Source organism: Ammospiza nelsoni, chromosome 6 (genome assembly GCF_027579445.1).
Source record: "Ammospiza nelsoni isolate bAmmNel1 chromosome 6, bAmmNel1.pri, whole genome shotgun sequence".
NCBI lineage: Eukaryota > Metazoa > Chordata > Aves > Passeriformes > Passerellidae > Ammospiza > Ammospiza nelsoni.
In genome coordinates, this window is record NC_080638.1 from 10,787,367 (window position 1) to 10,808,511 (window position 21,145).

The 21,145-nt window shown below is 52.3% G+C and overlaps 4 protein-coding genes across 4 annotated transcripts; 3 read left to right on the top strand and 1 right to left on the bottom strand.

The window, feature by feature from the left end:
• Window positions 1-6,062: 6,062 nt before the first annotated feature.
• LOC132075184 (mas-related G-protein coupled receptor member A1-like) lies at window positions 6,063-8,911 on the top strand. Its single transcript, XM_059475397.1, has one exon. The coding sequence runs from the start codon at window positions 6,086-6,088 to the stop codon at window positions 7,061-7,063; it is 978 nt and encodes a 325-aa protein (XP_059331380.1). The 5' UTR covers window positions 6,063-6,085; the 3' UTR covers window positions 7,064-8,911.
• Window positions 8,912-10,313: 1,402 nt separating this feature from the next.
• LOC132075194 (mas-related G-protein coupled receptor member H-like) lies at window positions 10,314-12,525 on the top strand. Its single transcript, XM_059475406.1, has 2 exons — window positions 10,314-10,888; window positions 11,508-12,525. Exon 2 carries the CDS (start codon window positions 11,619-11,621, stop codon window positions 12,522-12,524), a length of 906 nt encoding a protein of 301 aa, XP_059331389.1. The 5' UTR covers window positions 10,314-10,888; window positions 11,508-11,618; the 3' UTR covers window position 12,525.
• A 2,626-nt stretch (window positions 12,526-15,151) lies between these two features.
• Window positions 15,152-16,161, bottom strand: LOC132075155 (mas-related G-protein coupled receptor member A1-like). The gene is given in 5 exon segments (XM_059475364.1): window positions 15,152-15,282; window positions 15,285-15,450; window positions 15,453-15,697; window positions 15,700-15,969; window positions 15,972-16,161. Coding segments are annotated over 5 exon segments (1,002 nt in total).
• A 2,978-nt stretch (window positions 16,162-19,139) lies between these two features.
• LOC132074886 (mas-related G-protein coupled receptor member A7-like) lies at window positions 19,140-20,368 on the top strand. Its single transcript, XM_059474925.1, has one exon. The coding sequence runs from the start codon at window positions 19,140-19,142 to the stop codon at window positions 20,055-20,057; it is 918 nt and encodes a 305-aa protein (XP_059330908.1). The 3' UTR covers window positions 20,058-20,368.
• Window positions 20,369-21,145: the final 777 nt, after the last annotated feature.

Sequence of the window (21,145 nt, forward strand, 5' to 3'; positions counted from 1 at the left end):
AGAGGCCCTGGCATAGGTTCCTAGAGATACTCTGGCCTCCCCATCCCTGGAAGTGTTCCAGCCCAGGCTGGATGGGGTTTGAAGCAGCCCGGTCTAGTGGAAGGTGTCCCTGCTTGCAAAGGGTGAGATCAGGAAAATCAACCACAAGTATTCCCAAGGCTGAGGAGGAGGAGGATGAGCTCTCGTGAAGGGCTGGAAGGGGCACCCCAGCACCCCAACATCTGGTCTACAATGCCTTTTACTGCACCATCAGGGGTACTGTGAGTTGGAAATGTGGGCTCTGATGCTGATAACCTGCTGCAAGCCTGTCATGGTTTGGCACTGGCCAAATGCCAGGCACCCACAAAAGCCATTCACTCACTTTCTCCTGCTCTCATCTGGGCAGAGGAGAGGGAAACAAAAATTAACACAGGGCTCATGAGTTCACATGAGGACTGGGAGAAAAAAATAGTCTACGCAAAAAAAAAGTTCAAATTTTCTGGTATCCAGTAAATTATTTATTAACAGATTCAGAAGACGATAATGAAAAATAAAATAAAACTTTAAATCACCTTTCTTTCCCTAGCCCCTCCGTCTTTCCCATTCATAGTGCAGGGAGACAGGGCATGGACGTCCTTCACCAGCATTGAAGCACTGCCAATAAAACACTGTTTACCTGGAAACGACCCCTGTTATCCATTAAACAAAAAGAGACAGCATATCCAGGTAATAATTAAAACACAGATATCAAAATATAATATATTTGGAGGACTTATCTGTAAAAAATCTTGGACATTATGGTGTATAAAAATGCCTGATAATTGTTGGTACTTTCAAACTGTGTATGGCAAATATATGTTCACAATTTCAACTCAAAATTATTACTTGTCTAATACACTTTTGATTTTGCACTTAAACTTCTTGGTGCCAGAGGGGACACAGCCGTGGTTTGTGCTCCCTGGAGCAACCCTGATCCCCAGTGCCCAGAGCTGGGCTGGCACAGACAGGATGGCCCAGGGGCTCAGCATTCCCCACCCCGAGTGCTCTGTGAGTGTCACAGCAGAGATCTCCCCCGAGATCGTTAATTTTTAATTTTGTGAGCCAGGTGCAAAGGTGTCTCTGCCTTCAGAAATTCTTCCTCTCCACTGCCTTCAGCTGCTCCCTCAGCAGGCTCAGGTGGTGCAGCAGCAAGGAGAGGAGGAGGCCGTGATCCTCAGCGCAGCCACCCCCTTCCAGGAGCAGGGTGACACCTGTGTTTGTCACCAAGGGGTTGAATGGGGAATCACCCCCCTCCCTGGGGCTTCCCTGAGGCCACCAGCCCCACCACACCCCACACCTTCTCTCCAGCCCCACCACACCCCACACCTTCTCTCCAGCCCCACCACACCCCACACCTTCTCTACAGCCCCACCACATCCCACACCTTCTCTCCAGCCCCACCACACCCCACACCTTCTCTCCAGCCCCACCACACCCCACACCTTCCCACCACATCTTCCCAGCAGCTCCATCATGTCCCACCCCTCCCACACCACCCTCCTATCCCACTCCCCATGCAGCCCACCCACCTCCCGTCCTTCCCATCCCTCCCAGCCCCGGGCCTCAGGCTCCACTCCCTCCCCACGGGCTGCTCACCCCAGCCTGCCCCTAAGGCTTTGGGGCCGTCTTTCTCTTGGAGATGCCCCTCCCCAGCTCCATCCCTGCTCTCCAGGCCCCCAACCTCCTTTGGACACAAACAAGAGGCACTACAGGAATGGCTGCACTGCTGTTCATTGCGCTGCAGAAGCGTGGAATTGCCAGGAGGAGCAGAAACACTGCTGGGGCTCCTGAGTGGGGCAGGAGAGGAGCGGGGCTGTCTGGAGGGGAAGGCAGCCTGGGGGGAATTTCTAGAGGATGTCAGAGGGGGCATGATGCCTTAGGAGTTTAGCCTTTCTATTTTTCATATCCTGTACTGCATTCGTGCATAACTCTAAACTCCATGTAAAAGTGTTAGTTATCCGTCTGCACATTTTGGTCAGACAAAACAATCCCTCTGGGCCGGAAATTCAATGACACTGCCATCACCATGGAAAAGTATAGACAAAAATGAATTGGGGGAGGGCAAAGTGGGGCTAAATGACTTCATTACCTGAAGCTGTAATTGGAGGATTAACCCCTGATCTGTAAATGGACCAAACTTATATCCGTCTGAAAAACTCATGGCCATTGTCCATTTTGGGTGCAGCCCCTCTCGGAGGCTTGGAGAGCCCAAGGTGAACCTTTTGAAGGCCTTTCATCAATGCCTCCTTTTATTCTCTTCACCTGCTCTGGCCTCTGTTCCAGGGAGCCAGCCCAAGGCATCAGGCAGACAGGGGCTGGAGGGGGCAGGAGGGCTCTGGGTGCCACCAATGCCAAATCTCCCACTGGACAGGAGCAGAGCCCAACAGGCCACACCTGCAGCCAGGGAGAGGCCAGGGACTGGGAACCCATCAGGATAGCATGGCATGGCATGGAAATGGATGGGATGGCATGGCATGGGGAAATGGGTGAAGATGGGAACTGGGAGTGATACTAAATTCAGCTGGAATAAACTTTCAAAAACAATGGGAAACATTAGGAACAAGGAATTTTTTACCTCCAACGGACACATAAATGGATCTCTCCATATTTCTCCTTGGAGTGAGATTTTACAACACGGGTTTTATCCATCATAAGCACACAGAGTTATTAACGTTTGTTCCTTATCTAATACATAAACATCACTTTCCTAGGACCCATTCCCAGGCATCCACCTCCTTCTTGAAGTCCTTTTCTGATCCTGGAGGATCATTGAGAGGGGTCTCTGGTGGTCTTATTCACTGAGTGCGCTAATATTAAAGGTCACCTTTTCTCTAACTTTTCCTTTGGCCATGTGCTCTTGCTTCTTGTTACAGAACTTGCCCCAAAACCACTGCAGGCCTCCAATTCCGTTTCTGCACTGGCTCTAGCCACGAGTATCATCCTTTGTTCTCTTGAGAAGCACATTGGAGCTGGGCTTTCCTCCTCCCTCCTGGGCCCTCGAACCCTATGGCCAAGAGGAGCAGGGACACCGCCGGGGGTCCCTGGTGGATCAGGGGAGGATCAGGGCTGTTGGGGTTCTCGGGCTGGCTGGCTGTTCTCTGCCCCGAAATGCATGGGATGGTTCTGCAGCAGCCCGCACTCTGAAGAATGAGTCTGGACTCTTCACTTTTCAGTCTTCAGGTTGTTTCATAATTCTTATCTACAAAATTTTCTTTCTGCCCAGCCAAGATCTGGTCAGCCCAGCAGCCACAAGTACTCTGACCACCCCGAGGTGCTGTGGTCTTTTTATGCTACAAACTACATATATGACATTTACTTTTAATTCCCAATACCTATCACCTATGTTAGACAATGCATTTCTATTCTAAACCATCCCCAAGTGCTAACATCACAGCAGAAAATGGAGAACAAGAAGAAGAAAGAAGCGGGACTAGACACGCCCTGATTCCTCCTTCTTGTCCCCATAACCCCTATACCAAACATCCCAAAATCTACATTTTCACCCTGTGAATATTCTATTATTACACCATTCAAACCTGTGTGGCTTTCACATCCCCATGCCAAGCTGGCAATTCATTGCAAGGATCAAAATCAAGTCACCAGGTGTTCCGGGCAAAATGCCTGGGTCTCCAAGTCCCCCGACGTGGTTCTTGGCAACTCTGGACATCCAGAGGGATGTGCTGAATTCCCACAGGGGTGAACAGGGGGCCCTGGGGACGGTCTGAGGTGTTGGAGGCGGTTTCGGAGGGGTCAGGAGAGGCTCGGAGTGGGCTGGAGGGGGTCTGGATGCCAACAATCCCAAATCTCCCTACTGGAGGAGAGCAGAGCCTGACAGGCCATATTCAGAGTGGGGGAATGGCTCTGTCTGGGAAACCTGTGGGATATGATAGGATGGGGTGAGGATGGAGAGTGGGGTGGGGAGAGGGATGGGGATGGGATCGGGATAGGAGGAGGAAGCATCTCAATTGTGCTTCCTCGGGACCAGAGCTTGTTTTTGCAATGATCTCAGAGCCCTTCCTGGAACAGGAGGTGTTTCTGAGAAGCACCCAGCTGCCTCACCCACACTGCCAGCACTGGAAGCAGCATTCCAGTGACACCAGCATCCCTCTGCTGCTGGAGGGACAATGACCCCTCAGGGAAGAGTAATGAGGAATAGAAAAAACTTATTTAGACAGGTCAGGCAGTTGGACAATGGGACACTCTGCAGGGAAGGAGTGTTTCTTATCAGGAGGGAAAGATGAGCCGGTCACAAAAAATCTTCATTTAGAGCTTCTGACAAAAGCCACTTCCGCTGTCGGAAAAAAAAAACCACCAAAAGAACCCCCACACCCAACATAAATAACTCAGAGGAACTGAATATCTGAAGTACGCAAAGTTGTAATTTTTGACTTCCCCAAACCCCCATGACGGCACCAAGCCCTGAGAAACAACATCAGGACAGGGCACAGAGAGGAGCCAGCAGGACAGGAATGGGGAGCTCCTGGTGAGCTCCTGGTGATTTGGGCACTTTGTCCTTCATGTCCCTGACCTGGCAGGAGCCGCTTTAGGACATGGATCCCAAGGGAGCAAGAGGGACCAGGAAGCTCCGCTGATCTGCACAGAGCCCTTTGCCTGCTGCTGCCCCACAGGGAACAGGTCAGTGGAATGTTTGCCTTCCTCCCTACCCCACCTTCCTCTCCTGCAGCAGCTGCTCTGTTCCTGCCACCCTCTCCCAGTGACCGCAGGGCCCTCCCCAGATCCTCTCTCTCCTCTTGTGCATCCTGTCTGTATCCTAATACTGAAATGGGCCAAAACAAACTTTATAACACAATGCAAAGCATGAAGAAGCAGGAATTCTTGACCTGCACAGGACACAGAGGGATCTCTCCTTGTGTTGGGTGTATGGTGAGACTTTACAACAGGGTATTAATCCATTAGAAACACATGTAGGCATTTAGAAGTTTTTCTTATCTAATACATAAACACCATTTTCCTAGAACTCATTTCCATGCGTCCACCTCCTCCTGGAAGTAATTTTATGATCCATGAGGTTCATTTAGAGGGGTCTCTGTGGTGGTCACATTCAATGAATGCTGCCATATTAAAGGTGCCCTTGCCTTGAACATTTCCTCTGGCCATGCACTGTTGCCTCTTGTTCCAGAATTTGCCCCAAAATCACTGCAGGCCTTCTGATCTGTTTCTGCACTGCTTCCTGCCATGTTTGTCATCCTGTGTGCCAGCCTTTACATCCTGTGAGAAATAACCACCCACTTTAAAAAATTTTTAAAGATTTATTAAACCTTAACAAAAAATGCAACAAAAGGACTAAATAAGGAGAAGCAGGCCTGGGAGCTTCCCTCATGGCTGCCCACCACGTGGCTGGCTGATCTTCAAGATGGATGCTTCACCTTTGATACGCCGGGGGTTGCATCAGCTAAACCTGGCCCCTCCCAAAGTCTGTCAGTCAGCCCTTCTTTGTGTTTACTGCTGGAGCCTGCTTTCCTGCAGCTTGACTGGAGGGTCAGGTGTTCTCATGCTGCACCTCTTCCCCCCCCAGCAACAAGCTTTTGTACACCCCTTCTTTCCACCTGTTCTAGATGACTCAGGCTCTCTGATGGCAACAACACCGTAAGAGGAGAAGGGGACTCTGGGGACAACAGGGGACATCTAAACAACAGACTGCAATAACATACATCAATACAGCTTCTCTTAATATTCACACAGTATTCATCCCTTAACTGTGAGAGGAATCATCCCATTATCTATCTATAACACATCCTTTAAAATTTTGGCCACTTTACTTTTGAAAAACTCCAGAAGAACTGAAAATGTTCATTCACTATGTTATTTATCAGCCTCCAGCTAACCAGTCCGACCCTCCCACCTCCCTCTCCCACCCCACAATTTCAACTGCCCTCCTCCCCTGCACATCTCCCTCCTCCCCAGTCCTCCTCCACCCACATCCTTCCCACTGCAGGGTGTTGCTGAGGAGCCACATGGTCCATCGCTGTATTCTCCAAGCACTGACTGCCCATCCACTCTGACCATAGACACGGGCCACATCCCACTGCCTGCCCAGCATCCATCCATGGAGGTGAGCACCATGTCCCCTCTTTTCACCTCACCGACTGACACACCTGCTCAGTGTGAGATCAATGTCTCCAACATGGCCATAGACTTTATGATGCTGATCGTTGGTCTCTGTGGGCTGGCTGGGAATGGAGTTATTCTCTGGCTCCTGCATGTTAATGCCATCACCCACTTCATCTCCAAACAGGCCAATGTTGACTTCCTCTTCCTCATCTTTATGTTGCCCTCCACCCTGCTCTTCCTTGTGGAGGAGGTTTCCTGCTCTGCTATAATGCCCCTGATGTATTTGAGCTTGCTTTTCCAGCTGTCACTGTTCACCTACATTATAGGGCTGTACCGGCTGACATTCATCAGCATTCAGAGGTGCAGGTCTGTCCTCTGCCTGGTATTCTGTGGTTGCCAACTGTCCGAACACTTGTTGTGGGTGTTGATGACTCCCCTGTTCTGGGTCCTCCTCTTCATTTCCTTCGCTGTCAATCCCACGGTGACTTCCCTATGCCAGTCACACGAGCAGGACCAATGCCAGGTGGCTGTCACCTCCATGTACACCCTCAACCTTTTTCTATTTGCTGTACCCATGGTCATTTCCAGCACAATCCTCTTCATTCATCTCAAGCCTAGCTCCCAGCAGCAGCCACACAAGAGGCTTGACATTGTTATCTTGCTCGTTGCACTCGTCAGTCTGCCCCTCAGTCTCTGGTTTCTCCTGCAGCAGCTCGGTTACACAGTTGTGTCCTCCCAGGCGCTTTTCCTACTTGGCTGCATCAACAGCAGCATCAAACCCTTCATCTGCTTTTTGGTGGGGAACTGGAAGAGAGACTACTCCACGGGGAGCTGCTGGAGACACTGCTCCATGGGGAGCTGCAGGAGGTACTTCACCATGCAGTCTTTAAGGGAGGCGATCCACAGGGTCTTTGGGGAGCCAGAAGAAAACACTGCCTATGGAGGTGATCCTGTTGTGAACACAGTTATCTGAGCCTATTGATCCCTTCCACTGCACTGCTGAAGGACCCCAGGACAGTGGCTGAGGGATTCCTTGAGTCTCCTGATCAATAAATACCCACAGGATCACCCTCCCTGTGCTGCTGCATCCCCAGCCCCTTTCCAGGCCGCTCTGGGCTCTGATCCGTGCTTGGGAGGCCTCAGCCTTGAGGAGCAGCCCCTGGGCTCAGCTCCTGTGGCGCTGATCAGAAACACCCTCTGCTCCCAGCAACTGCTGCTGCCCAACCACCTCCTGGGCTTTCATCAACAGCCTTGGAAATTCTTGTACTGCCCTGGATGCCACAGCATCCCTGCTCTGCCACTGTCCCAGGAAGCTGCTGGCCCCAAGTGTGGCCAGGCTGAGCCATTGCTGTGAGTGCCGCCCATGCCTTGGGGCCCTGTGAGCAGCGGCCCCAAAGGAGAGCCTTGGAGCTCTGCTGGGCCCAGCAGCGCTGAGCAGAAGCTCCCTGGCACTGGGGCCTCTCCCAGCTGGGATCTCTCCTGGCTGCTGCCCTGGGCTGATCCCCGAACGCCGACGGCTCCTGGGCCCATCCCCGCAGGGCTCCAGGCCCAGCCCTTGGCCCAGGGAGGAGATGCAAAGGGATCCGCAGGGAGCATTTCACTGCCTGCCAGGGCAATTGCTCACAGGCACCTTGCACTCACTCTGCCTGGCTGCTGGCTGTGTGCACACACGTCTGCATCTGCTCTGGCAAATGTGGCAGAAATGCTGCTCTCTCAGCTGTGTTAGTACCTGAGACATCTCACTGGAGCAGGCCTGCAAGGAAGTATCAGGCATAAATAAGGTTAAATGATGCTAAGTGATATTCCTCAGCTGAATTGTTCAGTTTAAGGTGTAACTGAATTACTGTTAAGTTTGAGTGCTCTAAAGCATTCAGGCCATTTGCCTTTTAATCCTTATCCTTACTGTCCTTTTGTCACCTGCCCTTGCACTCACACAAAAGCACACACACAGGGACAGAACTTTGTCGTGCTGCTGCTTGTTATTAAACCTGGTTTTTACTGATTTCATTGCTGGTGGTTTTGTGCCTTCAGAAATTCTTCCTCTGCCCTGGCTTTGGCCTCTCCCTCAGCAGGCTCAGATGGTGCAGCTCCAAGGGGAGGAGCAGTCCGTGCTCCTCAGCACAGCCACCCCCTTCCAGGAGCAGGGTGACATCTGTGTTTGTCACCATTGTCTCCACGGGGCATCAACCCCGTCCCTGTGGCTACTCTGAGGTCTCTGAGCTGGGGCTGTTCAGCCTGGAGAAGGGAAGGCTTCAGGGAGACCTTAGAGCCCCTTCCAGGGCCTAAAGAGGCTCCAAGAACTGGAGAGGCGCGTTGGACAAAGGCCTGAAGTGACAGGACAAGGCAGAATGGCTTCCCACTGCCAGAGAACAGGGTTAGGGGGAATATTGGGAAGAAATTCCTCCCTGTCAGGGTGGAGAGGCCCTGGCACAGGTTCCCAGAGATGCTCTGGCCTCCCCATCCCTGGAGGTGTTCCAGGCCAAGCTGGATGGAGTTTGAAGCAGCCGGGTCTAGTGGAAGGTGTCCCTGCTTGCAAAGGGTGAGACCGGGAAAAAACAACCACAAGTATTCCCAAGGCTGAGGAGGAGGAGGATGAGCTCTGGTGAAGAGCTGCAAGGGGCACCACAGCACCCCAGAATCTGATCTCCAATAACTTTTATTGCATCATCAGGGGTACTGTCAGTAAGAAATGTGGGCTCTGATGCTGATAACCTGCTGCAAGCCTGTCGTGGTTTGGCACTGGCCAAACGCCAGGCACCCGCGAAAGCCGTTCACTCACCTTCTCCTGCTCTCATCTGGGCAGAGGAGAGGGAAACAAAAATTAACAAAGGGCTCCTGAGGTGATATTAAGCCTGGGACAAAAAACACTCCAAGAAGAGGAAAAAAAAAAGTTTCAAATGTAATGGTGTAAAGAGCCTTTTTTAAAAAGAGAGGAATGAGGTACTTTCACTGAGATAGCAATCACAGGACACCTAATTCTTTCTGTGAAAACGAATTTATTGCTCCCTTAACAGGAGAAACAAACAATCTTCTGGCCTCACTCAGTCCGGAAGATGCCATCAGGATTATGAGGGAGCAGTTGACGATGACCAGACAGAATCCTTTGTTTGAATGGAATTTATGCACCATATATGAGATGTATGAATATGCAACAGACAGGAGGCGCCAGGAAGGATCTGGATGGTGCTGATCCCAAATGTCCTGATGGGAGAGCAGCAGAGCCTGACGGGCAGAGCTTCAACATGGGGAGTGGCCATGGGATGGGATGGGATGGGATGGGATGGGATGGGATGGGATGGGATGGGGTGGTGTGTCGTGGCGTGGCGTGGCGAGGCGTGGCGTGGCATGAGGAGTGGAGATGGGAATTGGGAGTGATACCAAAATCAGCCAGAATAAACTTTGCAACAGAATAGGAAGCATTAGGAAGCATAGGACACACAGATGGATATCTCCATATTTCTGTTTGGGGAGACTTTCCAACAGGGGTTTTATCCATCATAAACACAGAGTCATTAAAGTGTGTTTCTTATCTAATACATAAACATCACTTTCCTAGGACTCATTTCCATGAATCTATCTCCTTCTCCAAGTCCTTTCCTGGGCCTGGAGGATCATTCAGAGGGGTCTCTGGTGGTCTCATTCACTGAGTGCTCAGATATTACAGGCGACCTTGCCTTGAACTTTTCCTTTGGCCATGTGCTCTTCCTTCTTGTTACAGAACTTGCCCCAAAAGCCCTGCAAGCCTCCAAAAGTATTTCTGCACTGGCTCCAGCCACATTTATCATCCTGTGTGATCCTGAGGAGCACATTGGAGCTGGGCTTTCCTACTCCCTCCTGGGTCCTAGAACCCTATGGCCAGGAGGAGCAGGGACACTGCCAGGGGTCCCTGGTAGAGTGGGGAAAAATTGAGGCTGTTTTGGGGGGGATGGGGTCCCAGGGGCATCTGGGGTATTGGAGTCTGTTTTGGAATGGCCAGGAGAGGGTCAGAGGGGGTTGGAGTTGGTCTGGAAGCCATGAATCCCAAATCTCTGCACAGGAGTAGAGCAAAGCCTGACAGGCCACGCTCAGAGTGGGGGAGCAGCTCCATCTGGGAAACCTGTGGGATGTGATAGGATGGGGTGAGGATGGAGCGGGGTGGGGATGGGGAGTGGGGGCAGGGATGAGGATGGTAAGGGGATAGAACAAGGAAGCAGCTCAGCTGTGTTTTCTTAGGCCCAGGGCATCTTTTTTGCAAGTATCATGGAGCCATTTCTAGACGGGGAGTTACTTCTGAAAAGCACCCAGCTGCCTCAGCAGCACTGCCAGCATTCCAGTGCCACCAGCAGCTCCAGCATTCTGTTGCTGCAGGAGGGAACCTGACCTCTCAAGGAAGAGAAACGAGGAATGGTAGAAACCTATTGTGAGAGGGAAGGCAGTTGCAGAATGCACCTTGAGCTGGGAAGGAGTGTTTCTTATCAGAAAAAATTGCAAAGCCATTAAAAAATCCACCTCCTTTGTGGCAAAGGAAAAAAAAAAAAATCAAGATCAGTAACACTAAGCTGTGGAACTGTGACACAGCCAAAGTTGTAAAACCAATTCCGACTGCCCTGTGACCCCACTGAGTCTTGGGGAGCAGCAACAGGACAAGGCAGAGAGGGATAGGAGTGGGGAGCTCCTGGTGATGTGGAGATGTTCTTCTGCATGGATCTGACCTAGGAGAAGCTGCTTTAGGACATGGATCCCAAAGGAGCAAGAGGGACCAGGAAGCACCGCTGATCTGCACAGAGCCCTTTGCCTGCTGCTGCCTCACAGGGAACAGGTCAGTGGAATGTTTGCCTTCCTCCCTACCCCACCTTCCTCTCCTGCAGCAGCTGCTCTGTTCCTGCCACCCTCTCCCGGTGACCGTAGTGCCCTGCCCAGCTGCCTCCTTACAGCGTCCTGTAAGTGGGTCGCTGGAAGTGAGAGAGAGACGAGAATCTTGTTTCTTGATCAGAAGGCTGGATTTATTGATATATTAAATATAATACAGTATAACTATACTAAATAGAATAAAGAGAGAAGTTGCAGAGCTGCTAGCTAAGCTAAGAATAGAAAGAAAGAATCTATAACAAAGTTGTGTCCAGGGACTCTGTCCCGAGCTTGTTCCTTGTGATTGGCCCTTAATTATAAACAAGCACATGAGACCAATCACAGAGGCCCCTGTTGCATGCCACAGCAGATGATAACAATTGTTTACATTCTCTTCTGAGGCCTCTGCCTTCCAGAAGACGCAGAAATCTGAAAGAAAGGATTTCTGTGAAAAAATATCTGCGACACCTCCTGCTCTGGCCTGTGCCTGAACAGCCCAAACCTCCCACCTCCCTCTCACACCCCACAATTTCAACTGCCCTCCTCCCCTGCACATCTCACTCCTCCCCACTGAATCCTTCCCACTGCAGGGAGCTGCTGAGGAGCCACACGATCCATCCCTGGATTCTCCAAGCACTGACTGCCCATCCACTCTGACCACAGCCAGGGGCCACATCCCACTGCCTGCCCAGCGTCCATCCATGGAGGTGACCACCGTGTCCCCATCTGCTGCCTCACCCACTGAAGGAGATGATCTGTGTGAGACAGATGTCACCAGTGTGGCCATACACAGTGTGACCCTGCTCATCTGCCTCTGTGGGCTGGCTGGGAACGGGGCTGTCATCGGCCTCCTCAGCCTGAAAATCCCCAACTATCGCTTCTTTGTTCTGGCTGTCACTGATTTCCTCTTCCTCCTGCTCACAGTCCCCTCTGCCCTCCTTTTCCTGGTGGAGGATGTGTCCTGCTCTCCTGTCATACCCCTGCTGTACCTGAGTTTCCTTTTGCAGCTCTCAGTGGTCTCCTACTACTGGGCGCTGTTATGGCTGATGACCAGGAGACCTGTTGTATATATGTACAAGCTCTGCAAGTTCTTCTGTCACTGTGACCTTCTTCTACGCCTGAGGTGGGTGGTGGGAAGTGTCCAACGCTGGGCCTTCTTTGCTCTCTTTGCTGTCATCCCCACAGTGACATTCCTGTGCCCATCAGATGAGCAGGAGCTCTGCCGGGCAGCTCTCATCTCCATGTACATAATCATGCTGCTCCTCTTTGTTATACCCATGCTCCTTTCAATCACAGTTGATTTCATTATTTCCAAGGTGGGGTCCCAGCAGCAGCAGCCCAAAAGGCGCGACATTGTTATCCTCATCACTGCGCTCTTCACTCTCCTCCTCAGCCTCTGCAATTTCCTGCAGCACCTCAGTTACATCGTTGTGTCATCAGAGGTTTTTTTCTTGCTCGCCTGCATCCACAGCAGCATCAAACCTCTCATCTACTTCTTGTTGGGGAGGTGCTGGAGGCCCTGCTCCATGGGGTCCCTCCGGCTCTCCCTCCAGAGGGTCTTTGAGGAGCAGAAAAAGAAACTGCATAGAGAAATGATCCTGCCATGAACACGGGGATCTGAGCCTATTTATTCCTCCCACTGCTCTGCTGAGTGACCCTAGAACAGTGACTGAAGGATTCCTTGAGTCACCTGATCAATAAAGATCCAGAGGATCACCCTCCTCGTCATGTTGTATTCCTACAGCAGAAGGGAGCAGGGGCATTGGCTTGGGTGATTTTTGTGGGATGCTCTGCAGGGAGCACATTGGAGCATGGCTTTCCTCCTCCCTCCTGGATCCACATGGCTCCAAGCAGTGCAGCTGGGCTCAGTGCTGTTCCCCAGCTCCATTCCCCATGGAATGACCTCATGGCCTCTGCCCCAGGGAATGAACTCCAACTCCTTTGGCTCAGCAGATGAGTTCCATGGTGTTTCCAGGGAGCTCTTGCCTGTAAAGAATGGGGCACCTTAATCCCTGGGGACACACCCAGCACAGGGTGGTGGTGATTTCCCAAATCCCTGCAGGGCTGGTGCCTCTGGATGGCAGGAGAGGGGTTGGCATCACAGGGAGCATCCTTCCCCTTCTGTCCAGCAGAGCCGGCTCTGCATTCTCAGCTGATGGGAAGGGACACCAGGTAGGGCTGCAGAGCTGGGGAGGGACAGCAACATTCCCTTATCCTCTCAGTGGGAATGTCTCACATTTTTGAATTCCAGAATATAATACTTCTGAGTAAAGTGTAGGGTCGATAGTGAACTCCGCTGAAATCCTGTGCCTGTGTCCATAAATTACATGGAATATGGAAATTCCCATCGCCAGATGCTTCGACCATTGAATTGCACAGAAATTAGGGGGTTATGCTGCTCTTCTGCAGAATGGGGCCATCCATCCTCTGGTTCCCCAGCATCAGCGTCCAGGGAAGCCCTTGAGCACCTCCATCCTGAACCTGGCCACCCTCAGGAGGAGCTGCACGGCCACTCTGCACAGCAGCTCCAGCCACAGTCCAGCCTCTCCTGATCTTCGTCATTCTGTAACCACCCCTCAATCAGATTTGCATTCATGGTTTTTGTTTCTAAATCAGATTTGTTGAATAAAAACATCCAGGCTTCATTGCAGAGCCTGTCCCTGTTAAACAGTGTGCAAAATGGCTCATTTCCTTCTTTTATCCCATTCTAAAGCCTCTGGCTGGTCTGGGAGCAGGGCAGGTTCCTGTCTCATACCAGAGCCATTCCTAAGACACATGACTGCAATGGTTGGGATGATGTTGGCAGTGCCAAGAGCTCCTGATTCCTGCTGGGCACAGACCTGGGCAGCAGCCACATCTCTTGCTCAGGGGGAAGTTGTCCCTCCTTTTCCCACTGCCTTAAATCCAGGGGAATGCAACGTGCCACTGGTTCTGGAAAGGGAAGTGAGAGTGAAAGCCCTGAGTGGTGAGTCTGGCTTTGGAGACACACGTGGGGTTAAACACCTGAGCAGCATTTATTGACAGGTGTCTTAATAATTAACATAAGAGAGAGACTTTGACATTTGAGAGGGTTTTTCTCTCTCGGTGTCCCATTTCCTTTCCACTGGAGAGACAAAACTTTACATGGTGGCACATCTTGTCCAGGGAAGAACAACTCAGCCAGGGCGTCCCTCCCAAGGCAAGTGCAGAATGATCATGATCCTCCAATCTCATTTTTCTACTTCCCAGCACCTTCCTTGTGTCCAGTGTCACCCAGGCCACTCCCAACCTGTGCTTCCTTTCAAAAGAACAAGACTTCAAACCAAAAGGTTTCCTGGCTGTCCATTCCCATGGAAGAAGGAGAGATGGAATGAGATGATCTCTACCGTTCCTTCCAACCTCTCCTGGGGTCATTTTATGAGCTGAATTGTGTCCCCATTCATCTGTTTAGCCCAGAAATAGGTTTTGCACATTTCAGACTGGTTCTTGAGCAAAGAGGGGCAGAGCAGATGCAGCAGTTTGTTTCCAGAAGCTGCGCTCACTCCTCCCCATTCCTGCTCCCAGACCGTGCTGTCTGCAGCACAGACAATGCAGCACAGAGCTCTCCTTTGCTTTTAAGCTTTTTCAGCTGGCTGAGGCAGAGAAGTTCCCTGGACTGTGGTTTTCCTTTGGCTTGGAACTGTTCAAACCTGCTCTGGTCTGAAAACACAGAAGAGCCCTGGGAGCTCACACCTGTGGCCCACCGGGGCCTGGGACGCGGCATTTTCCAGCACCAGAGGGACTGATAAGGGACTGAGTGAGCCAAACTACACTCCACAACAAGGACTGAATTTTGCCAACTCTTCAGAACAGCAAGAGATTTTATTGTTTCCTATTGTTTTCATTTTTTATGCTTGTGAATACTTTGCTTGTTAAATAAACAGTTTTTTTCCACTTTTCTCTCAGGAAATATTTTCCTGAATTAGCTGGGGGAGGGGCTGCTTGAGTTTGTTTTCTAGAGTGATCCTATTTGAAGGTTTCCTCCCAAAGTTACCCTAAACCAGGACAAAACCCAAACCATTCCATGAGAATTCCTGGTGTCACCCACAACAGCCCCAGGCAGGAGTTCCCCTGCTGCACACAGCACCAGCCTGACAGAGCTCAAGGAGCATTTGGACAATGCTCTCAGGCACAGGATGGGATTGTTGGGATGTCCTGTGCAGGACCAGGAGCTCAACTCCATGCTCCTTGTGACTCCCTTCCAACTCCAGATATTTTATGCTTCTCTTTTATGCAGACTCTTTCTCATGATGATTTCACTTAATGATGACTCCCCTGTGTTGTCCCTATGCCCTGGCTCTGGCACAAAAGCCTCAAAAGCCCTCTGCAAGGCAACACTACCAGAGGGGTGAATTCCTTTGCACAGCTCCCAGCCAGGCAGTCAATCAGAGGGAGGGCACTGCTCTGGGCACAGGTGAGCAGGAGAGAGGGGCTGGGGGCAAAGACAGAGAAGTCAAACGCCCTCAGCAAGAGCCAGTGCCCAAAATCAGCAGTGAAGAAGGGGAAGGAGATGACAGGAGCAGCAGGAGCAGGGCACAGAGCTTCCCTGGCAGCTGTTTCCATGAGCAGCACAGGAGCCTGGCCAGCAGGGCCAGAGCAGAACAGGGCAGGCTGAGCACTGAGAAGGGGCAGCTCAGCACCAAGGCCATGGGCACCAAAGGGCAGCAATGGAGGGTGGCAGTGAGCAGGAAGGAGAGCAGCCAGAGCAGGGCACACAGGAGCACCGGGAAGCACTGGGAGCAGGGGCAGGGCCAGCAGGACACGGGAGGACAAACAGAGCTGTGACAGCACTGAGGGCTGTCAGAGAGGACACAGCGGCAGTGAAAGCCAAGAGGATGGGGACCTTCAGCCCAGCTGTCACAGCCCACGAGCCCAGCTGGTGGCAGAAGCTCTCTGGGACAGAAAATATCCCCAGGGTGATGGTGATGGAGAGCAGGAAGGTGGAGCCAGGCATGGCCGGGCTGAGCACACAGGGGGTGATGGGGTTCCTGTGGATGCAGAAGCTGAGGAGCCAGAGCACAGCCCCATTCCCACCATCCCACACAGGCACAGCAGCAGCAGCAGCAGCAGCAGCAGCGGGACAGGCACTTTGCTCCACTGCCTGCTGTCACACTGGCTCCAGTTGTCGTGGCTCTCCTCATTCCAGCTCCCCTGGGATGCCTTCCCACCGGGCTGGCTCCAGCAGGCAGGGCTGGCTCCCTCCGTGCCAGGGGACAAAGTGCTCATGGTGACACCTCTGCTGCTTCTCCTGCCCTCACACAGCTGCAGGGGTGACAAACAGACACACCAGAGCAACGCTGCTGTCCCCCAAACGTGGCTTTTCCCACCTTTTCCCACCCACAGCTTCCATGTGGAGCAGCACAGGGAGGGGTGAGGGACAGGACAGATGGCAAGGAGGATGTGGGAGCCTGGTCCTGTGTGCCTGGCACAACACCCAGGGAGATACCTCCTTCCTGGCTGTGGACAGGACACAGCTGGAGGAGGAAAACAGCTGGAGAAGGAGAGGATTGCTCATGGAGGTATCAGAGAGCAAATGGCTTTGGGATGGATCTGACCTGGACTCTCAGGTGTCAGTTGATATCACTGAGCAGTTAGAGGATTCCTTCAGCAGGACACTCATTTCCATATTCCATCTCTTTTCCTACAGTTTTTCCAGTTTTAAATTCCCTACAGACCTCAGTTCTACCCCCAAAATCCATAACCAGGTTCCACCCAATGGGGGCCCTGGTGAAGGTGGAAGCGAAGAGTCTGACCTGGTTTCCTCTGGCAGCCTGGAGAACTTGCCCGCAGTGCACTGCCCTCAGCTGCCAGGCTCCAGCTGCTGTCCCTGGGCCGGGATCTGCAGGAGGTTCCCTGGAATGGTCCCTTGGGAAAGGGGAGCGCAGCCCGCGGGCTGAGCCCGAGCAGCGTCTGGCGCGGGCTCTGTCCCAGCTCCTGCCACAGCCCCTGCTCTCCGTGCTGCCTCGTGTTCTCCAGGGCTCTCACACACAGGCAGCTGCCTCAGAGCCTGCCACGGGCTCAGGGCTCTGCTCCTCAGCTGCTCTTCACTCTGCCCGGGAAATGAGCAACGGGAGAGAGCCTCAGCAACCACACCTGTGCCCACAGCACTTGGGCTCCATCTCAGCTGCATCTTTCACTTTTAAGCAAGCACAATTCAAAAATTTTCGTCTTTTGAACTGCCTTAACTTGCCCCGTTTCGTACCTGTGGAGGATCCTTAGGATCCTGCGAATCCTAAATGTCGTTGAATGTCCTGGTAAACTTCCCCTTGTATATCACATTTTCAGTGGTGCTTCACCTTCACCAAACAGTTTTTAACAAGATTAATGCAATAATTAATTTTGTACATGAGCTGGAGCACTGGCACACAGCAGAGGGATGATTTAGGATTTCAGCAATGGCATTTCTTCTGAGAAAGGCAAATCCATGCTGCTCTCTTGACTTTAATCCTAAGAAAGTTACAGGTTTCATCTGAGTCATCTTCTGCACTCCTCTGGCAGTCAGACAGCAGACTACAGTGAATTCCAAGCAATTCCTAGAAAGCTGAGTTGAGATGATTGCTACCCAGGCTGACATGTGCCTCAGGGATCTGGGATGCTCCTCCTGCAAACTGCTGGCCCTGGGACCAGAACTGTCACCTCTCTTCCCTGCTGACACCGTGTTTGTGTCCCCAGCTATGGAATCTCACATCCCCTCACCAGCCCAGTCCTTTCAAGGGCAAACACTTCATGATCCAGGAGCTGATGGGGCTCCAGGAGAGTTGGAGAGGGACTTTGGACAAGGGCATGGAGGGACAGGACAAGGGGGAATGGCTTCCCACTGACAGAGGGTGGGGTCAAGTTGGATCTTGGGAAGAAATCCTTCCCTGTGAGGGGGCTGAGGCCCTGGCACAGGCAGCCCTGTGAGGCTGTGGCTGTCCCTGGGTCCCTGAAAGTCACCAAGGCCAGGCTGGATGGGGTTTGTAGCAATCTGTTATAGTGGCAGTTGTTTCTGTTTGCATAGGGACAGTCTGGGATCAGGTGTCACAAACGACCCCAAGTGTTCCCAGGACTGAGGAGGAGCAGGAGCAGCTCTGGTGAAGGGCTGGCTGGGAGTTCACAGCACCCTGGTCCTGATAGCTTTCATTGCATCATCAAGGGGATTGGCAGTAATTGGGGTGGGCTCCAAGTGCTGATAGCCTGGCTGCAAGCAACTGAGTGCTGTCCTTCCCTTGGGCTCTGTGAGCCTGGGGGAGAATGCAAAAATGGGAATTCTTGCCTCAGTTTCACTTCTTTGGGCACAGGGGAGGCTTTTGCAATGGTCCCAGAGCTCTTCCCAGAATGGGAGCAGTTTCTGACAAGCAGCCAGACTCTTCACCAGTACTGTCAGCACTGCCAGCAGCATTCCAGTGCCACCAGCACCACCAGCATCCCTCGGCTGCTGGAGGGAAAATGAGCCCTCAGGGAAGAGAAATGAGGAATGGTAGAGAGAAGGCAGTTGGAGAATGGGACATTCTGCAGGGAAGGAATGTTTCTCATCAGAAGAAAATGACAAGCCATTTGCAAAGTTCTACATGTGGACATTTGACCAAATCCAATTCCTTTTTGGACAAGAAAAAAAAAAAATCAAGATATATAACTCTGAGGGAGTGGAGCTCTGAGGCAGCTGAAGTTGTAAAACCACTTCCGACTGCCCTATGGCCCCACCGAGCCTTGGGGAGCAACACCCGGACAGGGAACACAGAGGAGCCAGCAGGATGGGAGTGGGGAGCTCCTGGTGAGCTGGGCACTTTCTCCTTCATGTCCCTGACCTGGCAGGAGCCGCTTTAGGACAAGGATTCCAAAAGAGCAAAAGGGACCAGGAAGCGCCGCTGATCTGCACAGAGCCCTTTGCCTGCTGCTGCCCCACAGGGAACAGGTCAGTGGAATGTTTGCCTTCCTCCCTACCCCACCTTCCTCTCCTGCAGCAGCTGCTCTGTTCCTGCCACCCCCTCCGGGTGACTGCAGTGCCCTCCCCAGGTCCCCCATCTTCTGCCCTGTGCCTTACTTTCACATTCTCTGCAGAACAGCCCAACCCTCCCACCTCACTCCTCCCCACTGAATCCTTCCCACTGCAGGGAGCTGCTGAGGAGCCACATGATCCATCCCTGGATTCTCCAAGCACTGACTGCCCATCCACTCTGACCACAGCCAGGGGCCACATCCCACTGCCTGCCCAGCATCCATCCATGGAGGTGACCACCGTGTCCCCATCTCCTGCCTCACCCACTGAAGGAGATGATCTGTGTGAGACAGATGTCACCAGCGTGGCCACCCACAGTGTGACACTGCTCATCTGCCTCTGTGGGCTGGCTGGGAACGGGGCTGTGCTCTGGCTCCTTGGCTCCCACTGTTTGTCCAGGAACAGCACCATCTTTTACATTCTCATGCTGACTCTTCTGGACTTCCTCTTCCTCCTCATTCTGTTGCCCTCCCCTCTTCTCTTCCTGCTGGGCAATGTGTCCTGCTCTGTCACCATGCCCTTGCAGTATGTGTGGTTTCTTTTCAGGGTGCCACTGGTGTCACACACCTTTTGTCTGTACACACTGACATCCATCAGCATCCTGAGGTGCCGCTCCATCCACTGCCCGCTCTGGCTCTGCTGCCAGCGTCCCCAACAGCTGTCATGGGTGATGCTTGCCCTGCTCATCACTTTCATCACTGTCTTTGCCACCATGATTTCTCTGTGTTTTGTCCAGCTATCTGAGCACTGCTGGGTGTCTCTCATCTCTGTGCACGCCTTCAACCTTCTCCTCTGTGCTCCCGTTGTGCTCATTTCCAGCACAATCTTCTTCATTAAGGTCAGGCCTGGCTCCCATCAGCAGCAACCCAAGAGACTCAACATTGTTATCTGCCTCATTGTGCTCTTCACTCTGCCCCTCAGCCTCTGGAATTTACTGCAGTACCTCGGCTACACCATTGTGCCCTCCCAGGTTGTTTTCCTGCTCGCCTGCATCCACAGCACCATCAAACCCTTCATCTACTTCCTGGTGGGGAGGTGCTGGAGGCCCTGCTCTGTGGGGACTCTCCGGCTCTCCCTCCAGAGCGTCTTTGAGGAGACAGACACTGCCCACAGCCATGATCCTGCCATGGACACAGTGCTCTGAGCCTGTTGAATCTTCCCGCTGCACTGCTGAGGGACTCTGGGACTGTGGCTGAGGGACTGCTTAATTCACCTGATGAATAAATATCTAAAGTGTCACCGTCCCTCTGCTGGTGCATCACCCAACCCCTTTCCAATGAGAGCAATGGCGGATTTGTCTTTACAAACAAGCTGTGGGTCTTCTGGTAGATACAACTAGCACTGGGAAATAAAAGAAACAATGGGAAGGATTCCACTGATTGATGAATGGAAGAAGATATTTTCATCGACTAATAAACTTTAGATTTGCTGATAAATGAAATTAGACATCAAAATGTGAAAGAAAGAATGGGGAAGAAAAACCCCTAAATTGTATAATAATTAAAAATTAAAAGGACGGGTTATACATTAGAGGGAAATCTTTAGTATCAGGTGTATTAGGGAGTCTGTACCTCTCAAGTACCTGAGCTAGTGGGGAAAGGGAGAAGGGAAATGCGGCAAGGAAATTAGAATAAAAAGGGAGGCTATGTCCTCCATATTTTGAGACATCCCAGGGGAATGCCTCATAGCCTCTACCTTTACTCAAATAAAGTCAAAGGATGCCTCAGTCTCCTGTTTGGACATAAACCTCTGATGTTTGTGGATCAATTTTCCTAAAATCAGCTTGCACTGGGATCTCAGAAAGGCTCCTTAGGCCTCAGCCTTGAGGAGCAGCCCCTGGGCTCAGCTCCTGTGGCGCTGATCAGAAACACCCCCTGCTCCCAGCAACTGCTGCTGTCCAACCACCTCCTGGGCTTTCATCAACAGCCTTGGAAATTCTTGTACTGCCCTGGATGCCACAGCATCCCTGCTCTGCCACTGTCCCAGGAAGCTGCCGGCCCCAAGTGTGGCCAGGCTGAGCCATTGCTGTGAGTGCCGCCCATGCCTTGGGGCCCTGTGAGCAGCGGCCCCAAAGGAGAGCCTTGGAGCTCTGCTGGGCCCAGCAGCGCTGAGCAGAAGCTCCCTGGCACTGGGGCCTCTCCCAGCTGGGATCTCTCCCGGCTGCTGCCCTGGGCTGATCCCCGAACGCCGACGGCTCCTGGGCCCATCCCCGCAGGGCTCCAGGCCCAGCCC